At 40.2% G+C, this 12,630-nt stretch overlaps 2 protein-coding genes across 2 annotated transcripts; one reads left to right on the top strand and one right to left on the bottom strand.

Moving 5' to 3' along the window:
• Window positions 1–21: 21 nt before the first annotated feature.
• On the bottom strand, window positions 22–8,021 carry slc26a6l (solute carrier family 26 member 6, like). Its single transcript, XM_061785992.1, has 19 exons — window positions 7,506–8,021; window positions 7,257–7,396; window positions 7,068–7,178; window positions 6,824–6,999; window positions 6,570–6,734; window positions 5,017–5,169; window positions 4,627–4,709; window positions 4,364–4,511; window positions 4,138–4,251; window positions 3,280–3,357; window positions 3,100–3,195; window positions 2,916–3,022; window positions 2,629–2,698; window positions 2,462–2,554; window positions 2,225–2,335; window positions 1,713–2,105; window positions 560–614; window positions 353–480; window positions 22–239 (listed from the first exon to the last, which is right to left on the bottom strand). Exons 1-19 carry the CDS (start codon window positions 7,643–7,645, stop codon window positions 213–215), a joined length of 2,388 nt encoding a protein of 795 aa, XP_061641976.1. The 5' UTR covers window positions 7,646–8,021; the 3' UTR covers window positions 22–212.
• Window positions 8,022–8,280: 259 nt separating this feature from the next.
• Window positions 8,281–12,550, top strand: kbtbd12 (kelch repeat and BTB (POZ) domain containing 12). Its single transcript, XM_061785325.1, has 6 exons — window positions 8,281–8,608; window positions 8,819–9,953; window positions 10,030–10,300; window positions 10,919–11,069; window positions 11,161–11,358; window positions 11,919–12,550. The coding sequence occupies exons 2-6, from the start codon at window positions 8,881–8,883 to the stop codon at window positions 12,083–12,085; spliced, it is 1,860 nt and encodes a 619-aa protein (XP_061641309.1). The 5' UTR covers window positions 8,281–8,608; window positions 8,819–8,880; the 3' UTR covers window positions 12,086–12,550.
• The last annotated feature ends 80 nt before the right edge of the window (window positions 12,551–12,630 follow it).

Below are 12,630 nucleotides of genomic sequence, written 5' to 3'. Positions count from 1 at the left end.
TTACTAAGTGCCATGGCAAAAGCATCTGGAGCAGTCACAGCGCATGACTGGCAACAAGGACATCATTTATAAACACATTCTAAAACATTACACCAACTTAAAGTTTGCCTCAAGAAACTAACACATTAAATATACTGTATGTGTTCCATTAATTGTTGGAAGGTTTTTCCCACCTTCTTTGTTGAGAACGATGTCCTGATTGGCTCGAGATCTTAAAGCTTGGTGTTGCTGTCCATATCCTAGAATGAGAGCTCATATGATGTAACTTAGTTTTATACTGTAACTGTAAATAGCAACATGCCTTCAAATGTTACTCTCCCCTTAACAGAATCACAGCCGGGATCACACTCACTATTGAGGACTCATAGCCGCGATGGTGCAGACAGTAGAGCACGGCATCGTGGACAGAGGCAAACAGATGTCTCTTTGTAATCGACTCTGAAAAGAAGTGGCCAAGCTCCAGCTGTTGGACCACAGAAGCTGAAGAAAAGAGCAGTTGACAGGTCACTGGCAGTACAGTTGAGGTACAAACGCCATAATAGTGATGTGTTACACTTACCCTGACAACCTGCCAAATAAATGTCAATGTTAATCTCACTGAAGTCTTGAAAAATCTGTCAACATATATTAGACCTGAATCAGTGATGAAGGGAGTTTAGATAGCTGAAGGTACAATATATGGACAAAGTATTGGGGCGGCCAGCCATTACCTTCAGGATACTAAAATGGAAGAAAATGTGTATTTTTAAAATAAAAATAAAACATATATATATATATATATATATATATATATGCAAAATGCTGGCAATTTTTTTGTCTTGAGTCTGTTGTCACATTTCGTGCACACACTATAGTAGTCTTGCCACGCTGCACTATTTGCATATCTATTGGCATATCTGTTGTTGACCAATACTGGCCACTCATGCCAGAGTAGCATCTGCTCCATTTGCACACTGATTGAGGAGTATCTGCAACATTTGCACAATCAACATTGTCCCAGATTATCGCACTACTCGCTTGAAGTCTCGGCGCCCTTTGCACAATGGTCATTGCGCCGGACTATTGCAATATTAGTGATTCAAACTGCTCTAAGTGCTAGAGGACTCTGCATCTTTTTGCACAATTGTCAAAAATAAAAAATGTACCGGCATTACCAGATAACTAGCAACCCTTTATTACTCAGTGACTGTTTTTTGTCAATGTCTTTATGTCCCAAAAGTATTCTCTGTCAATTGACTCTTGTCGTACTAGAGCGGCTCCAACTACCGGAGACAAATTCCTTGTGTGTTTTTTGGACATACTTGGCAAATAAAGATGATTCTGATATATATAAAATAAATAATAATTGGTAATTGCTTACAGCTTCCACTCTTCTGGGAAGACTTTGTGTGTCTGTGGGAATATTTGTCAATTCATACAGAAGAAAATTTGTAGTGGTCAGTGGTCAGTTGGCTAACAATCGCAGTTCTAGCTCTTTCCAAAGGTGTTTGATGGGGCTGGGGTCACATTCGTCACCTAACTCATCCAAGTAAGCATTTATGGACCTTTTTTTTCTTTTCTTCTTTCTTTTTTGGTGCACTAGGAAACAGTCATGCTTATTAAGATATGCATGGGTCTCAAAACATACTGTATGTCCATATAGTGTATCAGGACCATTAACTACCTTTTGTTTTACCATATCCTAGTATGGGTTTGTTTTTATTCAAACCTACATTTTTCATGGTCTTTATAGCCACTGTGTCAATGAAGTTAGCTGTGGAGAGGTCAAGAATAATGGAGTGGATGTCCCAGGTCCATTTGCCTAGAGACCCGAGAGAGATGCGCTCCAGGTCACGGCTCAGGGTGTCGTCACTGCTGGAGCCCAGAGCGTCTCCATCCATCTGCTCAGACATCCATCCTAAACTGGTACTGTCTGGATCTCCTCCTTTCAAGTACTCCCATCTACACTGACCATCTGGTGTAGTGGGTTTTACAAAGACTGTGCCGTTTTCCCTGTCCGTCCAGTTCTCCTCATCATTTTCAGTGCCCTTTCTCGCCACGCTTGTGTCTCTCCAGCACTTGGCCTCTTTCTCCACAGAGAACACTGGTGTCTGGTCAGCAGGATTCTAAGGAGTTGGTAGAAAAATATATTCTATTAATAAAGGTTTGGCCATTTATTTATTGAGTGTGATATTTACATACATGTACTGTAACGGTTACGCATGTACATGTAAAACAATAAAACCTCTCTCTTGGCTTGTCTTTTTTCCTGTCTCTCTTCTCTTTTTTGTCTACGTTTCTCTTTGGCCTCCTGTCTCTTCTTATAAAAAATCATTTTATTGATGTCAAGTCCACTCTGAAAACAAAGAAGACAAAAAAAATATATATAATAAAATAACTGCTTGTAAAAGTAATTTTGCATTAGTCCGCTAGGTGAGATCATGACTGTAGGTATTCAAGAGAAGCAATAAAAAGTAGAAACCTTTTCTTTCACAGCCTCTAGGTACAGTTCGGCATTCGCAAAATATACTGTAGCAGAAGACCGGAATATTGTAATACCTGGAATTTCTCTTGCCTGTAAAACAGAGAAAAATAAATTGCATATTTTCCCGGTACAGTGAGGCTTTCAGTTATCTTTTTTTGTTCTACCTCTTTGTGGGTCTCTATATCCACGTACAGCTCTGAACCTTCAACGTTTCCCAGAACAGAGTATGTTGGCCTAAAAATAGTAAAAATAACTACAAGATTTGGATGCACCAAGAACACACATTCAAAGACCACAAGATTAGCTACTCTTGCAGAATGCTCTTTTTTTGAATTGTTGAAATGTTTGAATTGACTCTGTCAGAGGATTCGGAATTAGATCATGAAGTTATTGCCTCAGTGAGTGTAGTCGTTCACTGCACTACAAGAAACAAGTATTTCCAAAGTCTTACCGCTGGGTCCTGAAGATAACAGTAAGAAGTGCAAACATAATGGCAGCTGCAAGGCCCAGATCCAGATTCAACAGCAAAGTGGACACCCACGTGACCAACCACAACACCTGAGGAACACAGTATAATGGTCTCTGACGCATTCAACATCACAGTAAATTCGGTCCAACTGTTGTAGTCCCCTTACCAAATCAGTCTTGTTACTCCTCCATAGAAAAACAATGTCTGAGTATTGTTTGAACATACCCTTCAGGTTCACAAAGACTATAGATGCCAGTACTGCCTAAAAAAAACATGTTTAAATTATGGAATCAGGACATAGAATTGTGAAAGGATTAGATTTAAAACAATTCGTTGTGTAGGAAACCTTTGGTAGTTCCTGGAAAAGTGGACCAAGTTTCAGTATTGTCACCAAGACAATTATAGCTGATGCTATTCCAGCCATCTGCAAGAGCACGATGAAATGTTGTGATTGATATTTGTGCGCTACATCCAGAGAACTTTAGGTAACTGCAGGCTTAAGGAAGTTAAATTTTGACTAAATGCAAGACCTGACATGATCAAAATATGACCACATACAAATACTAAGCCCAAAAGGTGCACACCATGCAAACTAGTCCACACCACCCCCACAACCAAATGATAAAGAAATGCTTGGGTGAGTTTGATGTTGAACCTTTACAATAAAACACCTTTGGACTGAGCTTGAACATATATTGTGAGGGAGAACCTCTCTCACTCCCAAGATCAGTGCTCTTCTGGAGGAATGTTCGAAAAATCCACAAAAAAAATAAAAATGAAAATATTTCAACATCTTCTAAAAAGTCTTCCCCAGGAGAATGGAAGCTGTTACACCTCCCTTTTCTGTTCTTGGGAGTGAAATATCCAGGTGACCCAATATCTTTGTCCAGAATCTATTGGGGTAAAACTATTAGGCTTGATTATCCATCATCCATCTTCTGTATGGCTTATCCCCACTAGGGTGTGCTGGACCCTATGCTGGCTGACTTCAATAGAGAGGAGGGGCACACAATAGACTGGTTGCCAGCCAATCAGAGGGCGCATATGGGCAAACAACCATTCACACCAAAGGACAATTTAGAGTCTTCACTTAAATTAAGAAATTGTTTTTTGTAACGTGGAAGGAAACCAGAGTACCCACACAAACCCACACAAGCACAGGGAGAACACGTGTAATGTGGCGTTACTACAACTCTACACTCACTTGTGTTTTTCCACCAGTGCTCTCTTGAATGAGACTCCGAGACATGGATGCACATACAGCGTAGCATTGGAAGAAACCCCCAACAGTATTGCTCAGACCCAGGGCTACCAGCTCCTGCAGAAGTGTGAAGGCCAAAATCACAATGACCCGATGAGAGGCATAGAGACCTGCAAATAATATGGACATATTTGCAGAATTAATAAAACAACTGATGAGTCTGTTTCACCTGGTTGTTGTCTACTTTGTATCCATGCTTCAGTGCAAATGTTTTTCCAAGTGAAATTGAAATGGCATAGGCTACAAGTGCGAGTGCGAAAGCATCTCCAATGATTTCACTAAAAATGCCCACATCTGGTACAATTGGAGAACGTAAGCTAGGGAGCAAAAGAAGACAAGAAAGAAGTGAGTCAGTAACAATCAAAATGGAATCATAACAAAAACATTATTTACCACGTAATAACGAAACCACGAAATAACAAAGATGCTTACCCACTCGGAATTTCTCCAACAACTGGAATAGTGTAGTTTCTATTTAAGTGACCATAGTTTGATGTCAGAGTTGATGCCATAATCTGCAAACATAGATAAGATTTTGATATTAAGACTCTGGGGGTGAAAAAAGGTCAGATTACTGTATACAGCAGATTTATTTAAACATCACTCATTTAAACCCAGTAAATCATATTCTGAATGAGGAGTTAATTATTAGTTTTCAAACGACTTTTTTTGCTGTCAAGTGCACAAATGTAGAGGTCATCATCTCTGCCGCTGACTCTGCATGTTTCCATTGCCTTTTCAAGGCTGCACGATCAGCGCCAGCCTAAAGCACTGATGTGCAAACATGAACACCCCAGAAAATGTGTCCTCGTGTCAACTGACTGTGATGAGCTCCACTGGGATGGGAACTGGCAGCCTTGGGCTCAGGAAGGAGTTGAGCTCCTTTGCCGCAATCAGCAACACCATGGACACGACACTGACAACGAGCGTGGGGAGATGCGTCTGCGGCAGCAAGCGGCAAACATCCTTTAAAGTCTGATTATTTAAAAAAACAAAAACAAACAAAAAACACGTTACTAAACATGAACACAACACTGAGTAACAGATGTTAATTATTTAGTAGGTATATAGTTTTTATTATGAAAATCCACTAATTATATTCGGTCAAAATTAGGGCTGTTCATACTGAATATTTTTAGAATAGATTATTCTATTGATCATTCCATCTATAAATCAAATAATTGGATAAAAATAAATTTTGCATTAAAGTTTATAGTAAAATCTTTTTTTTAATAACTGTTTAATAACCAATTACAGTGTTGTTTATCTGGTGTTGTTTAGTGATTCAACCAAACCAAATAAACAACAATTAAGCAATATTACACGAGCGGGAGTGATGTTGTAGTCCCCAACCTTTTTAAAACTCAGAGCTACTTCTTGGCTATGGATTAATGTGAAAAGCTACGAGTTTGATACACAATTCTGAGGCTCCTTCAGGTTCAACTACATGAACTACGTCAATTACAAGCTATTCATACGACGGCTGTAAATAATAACTGCAAAGAATGATTATTTTCATAACTGACTATTTTTCCATATTTTTTATTTTTTGTTATTCAGTTACTGGCAGTAACATGTCCGAAATTAATATCACCATAAAGTGTGTTTTGTTGTCCTCTTTAGAATCACTGTCATCGTGAAAATGGAGCAGAATAATGAAATCTTATACTAAGTGGCTAAACATTTGTACACTTACCAGTACACTGATGTTTCTTAAAATGTATTACCTTAATTTTATATTATTTTTTTCAGTCGATGTACATGATTTTTGTTATATCCCACACACTGCTCTGCTAACTACAGAAATTGTTGTCCACCCATTCATTATGGGGTAACTGCCCATGTTTTCGGCGAAATTACAACCAACATTTTGTCTTTTTTTAGTGGCGGATTAAACAGTGGCCAGTCACAGAATACATATTTACACTTTTGTTTCATAATTTTCATCATATTTCATTTGAGTTGGATGCTGTCATGTACACCCTGTCATAGTGAAATATGAAGTGATATAAAAACCTCTCAGAAATTTTAAATGCATTTGTTAAAACAGTACACAGTCGGCTTGCTGAGTGAATCATGTTGTTAAGTGAAGGTCTAACACGTTGCCAAAAATCTGCACCCTGTCAGCAACCTCACATATTTTTGCTTTTCGCATGTACATTTTATGCTTGCTGTTTTTTTGTTTTTTTTAAGTGTGGGAGCATCACCAATATGCATTTCTAACAGCATAACATCAACTTAATACACCGAAAATGAAGTTCAGTGTAAAATCGAAACTTTTGGGGGGTACAATGGGGAAGTCTTATGGTGATATTGAGTCATTAAAGTTTTCTTCGTCATCATTCCAAGCAGTAAACAAGTAAAGAGGTACTTACATACACCAGTGACAACGGCCCATTAAAGCGTGCTGGTGACACCCCAAAGATGTATTTCAGTTGCGCCACCACAGCATGGACTGCAGCAGCTGTTGTGTATGCCCGTACCAGAGGTTCAGACAAGTATGTTCCCACAAAACCGAATTTGACCAAACCAAGCACAACCTGAGCACAAAAACACAATACATATTTACAGTACATGCATAAGAGGTTTGACCACAAAAGGGGACATTGTGCACTGTGTTTTTCCATACCTGAATAAGTCCTCCTAGAAGAGTGGTAGCAGCAGCAACTTGCACCCTGTACGAGTCCCTAGCAGCTACGTCCACCTCTGTTGTGACATTGGTCCCATTCAGTTTCAGGAAATCAATATCTGGAGCAAGTCTCTCAGTCACACTGCCCACCATGATGCTAAGCACAGCAAATGTACCTGTAAAACAACAAGGTGGGATTTCAAGCATTACCGACCATCATACCATGTTAGGGGTTTCTACTCACCTATTGAAATATGACGTGATGTTCCGAAAAAGAAGTAAATCAATGCTGGATAGAGGGAGGTGTAGAGGCCGAATACGGGAGGAAGCGAAGCCAATAATGCATACGCCATACCTGGGATCAAGATGTGGTTTTATAACATTCGAATGAAGAATATGTGTCCAAAATGACCAATATGAACTAATTTCGAACCTTGTGGTAGGTGCATTATTCCAACACTGATGCCAGAAATGAGATCTGGCATGCCATAGTCCCAGACTGAGTATTTGGGCAGCCAATATAACACAGGGAAAGTGCTCAAAACACCATGTTTCAGTTTGGGTACTGTACACCTGCAATTTATATTATATTTAAGTATACATTAACTGAGGATGTTTTTAGGCATATCTGATGAACATTCAAATAAAAAAAAGTACAAGTAAATTCATAAAATGACCTTACCTCATGGAATCTTTAAGTTGACTAATTACAGATGGTTGAGTGTCAGCATATGGTTTTCTCTGTGCTAACTCTTCCAGTCCCTGCTCATCCAATACTTCCCTTTCAATTCTGTATTTCCTACTGCTGTATCTTGAGTCCATTTGGTCTTAAATGTGTCAAGCTGTCCTATTGAAAAAACAATTCTCTAAAATGACTCCAAAGCCTCTTCATTACACCAAAACTATCAGCTGCAAAATGGATACTGTGCATCATCTTTATCAGTATACGTAGCTACATCAGGTTGCCTAATGGTTAACTCGGACCAGGATGTTGTGGGAAGAACAGCTCTTGGTAGACTTGGTAGACATAATGAACAAAGGATGTGATTATGTTTGTTAAGGAGAAAATATTAACTTAAGGGAAGTTTTAATGGTTTTTTGGCAGCTTTTTATCGACTGTATTCTGCTCATTTTCCATTTAGAAGCAAAGGTAAGGCTAATGAACCGTGTAATGTCAACTTTAAGTTTAAACCATGGTTGTAAACTATTTGTAGAGGGCAGTGTTCCACTTAATGTCCACCAATATGCGCCCATGTCAAAAGCTAACATGACTCTCCATTATACTATCCACTTCCAAAAGTTAAAAAATATTGTCCAAGGTCTGTTTCCGTCAACATGCTTGCAAACAGTGTACTGGGACTTTAACAAAGTGCAATCATGAAATTTGAGTCGGAGCTGTGAGGTTTTCATTGCAGTCATTCCAGAGCAGTGTGCATGTGACTGAGGCAAACAAACTAAAAATTGGAACGAATGACTCCAAACAGAAAGAAATATGTTCAAATTTAACTATAAAACCCAGAGTACATGAAGTAACATTTTAAAAAGCAAAGCCTCCCTGACAACTCAAACAACTATAACCCTCAAAAGATGAAGGCCAACAAAACACCGTCTATTTTGGGGTCAGGAGCTCAGAAGCCCAGAGCAGTGGAGGGGGTACATATCTTTGCCTCCTGCAGTGACATAGACTGCCTCCTGACTGACGAGAATAACATGTTGTCTGATAAAAACACAAGATATTTAATGTTCTTCTGACAGGGGAGCCAGCGAGAGAAGCCGATGAATTTGGTAAGGCTTTATTTATTTTCGCATGCTAATTGAATAGTCCATGTATTGGATGTGGATGTTATCCAGTCCAGTTAAAATCCTATGATCTGCAAACTGAGATAAATGAGTCAGTATTGTGTTGTCATTCTAATATATTTGCTGCAATCAAGCGCTACAACTATACTGCAAAGAAATAAATATTTTGATATTACCACTTTGTTTCTGTTTCAGAGAAAGCCCCCTCACTAGACACAGTATTTTGCGCGTGAATTGTTCAAACCTTGAAGCAAAAAATGGATTTCACAACCAAACATGGACTGGTTCTGCTTGAGCAGCTAAGGAAGATGAGGGAGGCCGAGCACCTGACAGACGTAGTGCTAGTTGCAGAGGGCGTAAGCTTTGCCTGTCACCGCCTTGTTCTGTCTGCCTTCAGCCCCTATTTCCGTGTTATGTTTACATGTGGCCTCCGTGAGTGCAACAACAGAGAAATAGTCCTGCGAGACATCCCTGCAGACAGCCTGGCTCTCCTCTTGAACTACATGTACAGCTCAAATCTTCCTCTTACCAACCCCAATGTGCAAGGAATCTCCATTGCAGCCTTTCTCCTGCAGATGGATGATGTCTTCACTCAATGCCGGCATCACATGACTGAGAACATGGATGCCTCCAATTGCCTCGGTCTGTTTTACTTTGCCCGAGATCTTGGTGTAGAGGAACTGGCTGATCAAGCTCAGCGCTTTATGAGACAGCACTTTGTCCAAGTCTGCCAGAATGAAGAGGTTTTAGAGCTCGAAGCCCATCAACTAGGGAAGTTAATCAGTTCAGATGACCTTAACATTTCTCGAGAAGAAACTATTTTAGATTTGGTTCTTCGCTGGGCCAAACACAGTTTTCTGATGGAAGGAGAAGTACGTAGCAAGCACCTCCCTGAGCTCCTCAGGAAAGTTCGCCTACCCTTGATCAACCCAGACTATTTAAAAGAGACAATGAAGAGGAATACAGCCATGCTGGCTGACGCTGAATGTATGGAGATAATGAGGCAAGCTTTGGAGATTGTAGCGATGCATCCTTCCGCAGTACCACGCAAACTGAAGTTGCGGTATGGGATGGAAACCACAGATTTGCTACTCTGTGTGGGTAATGACAGCAGTGGGATTAGGTCAAGATATGCCAACTACAGTGAACGCAGCTTTTGTTACGCCCCCGCAACAGGTCGGATTTACTACATCACCTCACCTCGATACGGAGATGCTCTAGGGTACGTATGTGCAGGGGTTGTAACTGAAGACAATAATATTATAGTGTCAGGAGAGGCTGGTGCCCGCAGGATGTCCCGACAAAAGGAAATGAATGTCGAGCTCTACAGGTGAGAGGAATAATAGGTATTGTAATACAATAACTGAGCTACAAAACATGGCACTTATTGTGGTTTGGTCTGCCAGGTACAAAGTCGAAGCCCAAGGCAGTTGGGAACATCTGACATCAGCAGAGTACCGTGATTCTTATGGATTAGGCTCCTTGGGTGATACCTTGTACCTGATTGGTGGGCTGATGAAGCTGAAGAACCAGCTTCTCATCACTAACTGTGTGGAGCGATGGTCTCTCCAGGGAGGACCTTGGCGCAGCGCAGCACCTTTACCAGTGCCACTGGCTTATCACACCGTGGTCAGGCTGAAGGATCGCCTGTATGTCATTGGTGGTAGAACTCCACAGGTAAAAAAAATAAAAATAAATAAAATAAATAAATAAACTTGACTATGCATTAAAGTTAAACAGAAACAAACTTTCCAACTCAAGTACAGTGGACCGTCTGTACTGTTTCACAAGGGTATCAGCGACAAGAGGAAAATAGCAACAACAGAACTCAAAGAAGGATTTTGTTGCCAAAAGGGTTAGTCTTTAACAATTATGTTTGTCTTACTAGTAAAATACTTGTCACATACAACACAACTTTAACTATGCTAATACTGTATTTTACTAAAAACATTACCTGTACTGTACACAGGGGACATATAGAGACAAACAACCATTAACACTCATATAGACATCATCACCGAGTGGGAACTGAACCCACACTCCCCCACAACCAAGTCAAGCAAGTAAACCACGACAACGCCATTCTATTTGCATTATATGTCACGGGAAAATCTGAATTAATTCCAAGTGGAACAGCTTCCTGTATTTTGGTTGAACTGAGGGTCCACTATACAATATCTCTTACAATTTTAAAAGAATGTATGCTTCTGTTAGTTGTAGTAGGCCTCTGCATCTCCTTCTTGAATGCACCTGTTCTGCTTTGTCATGCCCTCTCTCCCCCTCTTGACCAACCAGTCATACCGAACGGATGATGAGCCAGACCGTCTTAGTAACCGCCTTCTTGAGTATGATCCAAACATAAATAAGTGGACAGAGCGGGGTCCAATGAAGTATTCAAAATACAGATGTGGTGCTGTTGTGCTCAACGGGGAAATCTTTGTAATGGGTAAGATTTCCAAGAGGAAAGTGAAGTGGCACAACAATTTAATGGTTCTTTGCCAATTCAGAATGACTCAGTTGTGATGTTGCTTCTGTAGGAGGCATTGGCTGTGAGGGTGTGGACCGAGGGCAGTCACGACGCTGTCTTGATGCTGTGGAGATCTACAACCCAGATGGGGATTATTGGAGGGATGGACCTTCTCTCCCATGCTCTCAACTATCATTGCGCACTAATGCCTCAAATGCTGGTGTGGTGGGAGGAAAGATTTATGTGTGTGGTTACTACAAAGGAGCAGGTGAGATTACTTTCTATGTCCATATAAGAGGTGAGCCAGAAAAGTTTCAAGACTGGTGTCACAAAAGATATATTTCAAACCTTAACTACAAACAAGTTTTCCCCCTCAATGTGGGCCAGACGATCAACCAGTACATGTACAAAGAGGGCATTTGCATATTTTAGTGTGCAAGAACAGGCGAGAGCTGTGGCAGCTTCACCATGACAACCCATAGAGAAGAACATTCCCATGACGAAGCAACTTCCCTACTCTCCTGACCTTGCTCTGCCTGATTTTTGTCTCTTTCCGAAGCTCAGCGGGTCAAGGGGACCGGTTATAAGCAAGTTGGCCGTGACAATGGAGCTGCAAATGATCCCCAAAGAATCCTTCCAGGAGTGCATGAAAGCGAGACAGAGAAGGCTGAGAAAGTGTCTTAGATTCCAGGGGGATTTCTTCAAAGGGAAAAACTTGAAATATTTCTTTTGTGACACCAGTACTGGAGCTTTTCTGACACAACTTGTATAAAACAAGGGTGCAAAATGGTTTAACATGACGGATATTTTCTGTTTTGTAACATGCAGATCGTCATGATGATATTACAAAAGACATCTTGGAACTAGACGCCTGGGAAAACCGATGGACGGTCATTGCTCGGCGTGCTTTGATGCATGACAATTATGACGTCTGTGTAGTGGCAAGTCTGAATCCAAGAGGACTAATATCTCCACCTACAGACCTACCGCAGTAAATAAATAAATAAAGTCAGCTGTGATTTTGAGAATGAATTGAATTGGTGAAAACATATCCTGCATCTACGAAATTGTACTTAGTAGGAAATTGTACATGAATGCGCCTGCATGAAGTCCATGCCCACTTTCTGCAACTCACTCCACAACATGGACGATACGCGGCACTTAAATTGTTGAAGCTATTTAGGTAGAGCGTAAGGAGATACTTCTTTAAACTAAATTCTTTATAAGGAAAACAATAAATGCTTCATATGAATGATATTTGTTCGCTTTAAGTATATATTTTTATTGCATTTCACCCTCCTTCCATTTTCTACTGCTTAACCTGTTCAGAGACATATGGGATCTTACCCCTGTTGACTCTAGGTGATTGCTTATCCTTTGGTCAAACATCTAGGCATGCAGTATGGTAAGAAATGTTTCCACAATAATATTTGTAATAAACATGCACCTTATCTATTCTACATCAATTGTTTTTTGCCTTTATTATTTCTTCTTGACTAATGAAAAACAAAATAGAATGCAGTCTAATACAACAAACCTG

This window comes from Phyllopteryx taeniolatus, chromosome 9 (genome assembly GCF_024500385.1).
Source record: "Phyllopteryx taeniolatus isolate TA_2022b chromosome 9, UOR_Ptae_1.2, whole genome shotgun sequence".
Classification (NCBI taxonomy): domain Eukaryota; kingdom Metazoa; phylum Chordata; class Actinopteri; order Syngnathiformes; family Syngnathidae; genus Phyllopteryx; species Phyllopteryx taeniolatus.
The sequence above is the reverse complement of the archived record's forward strand: the minus strand, read 5'-3'. Positions and strand labels throughout refer to the sequence as shown.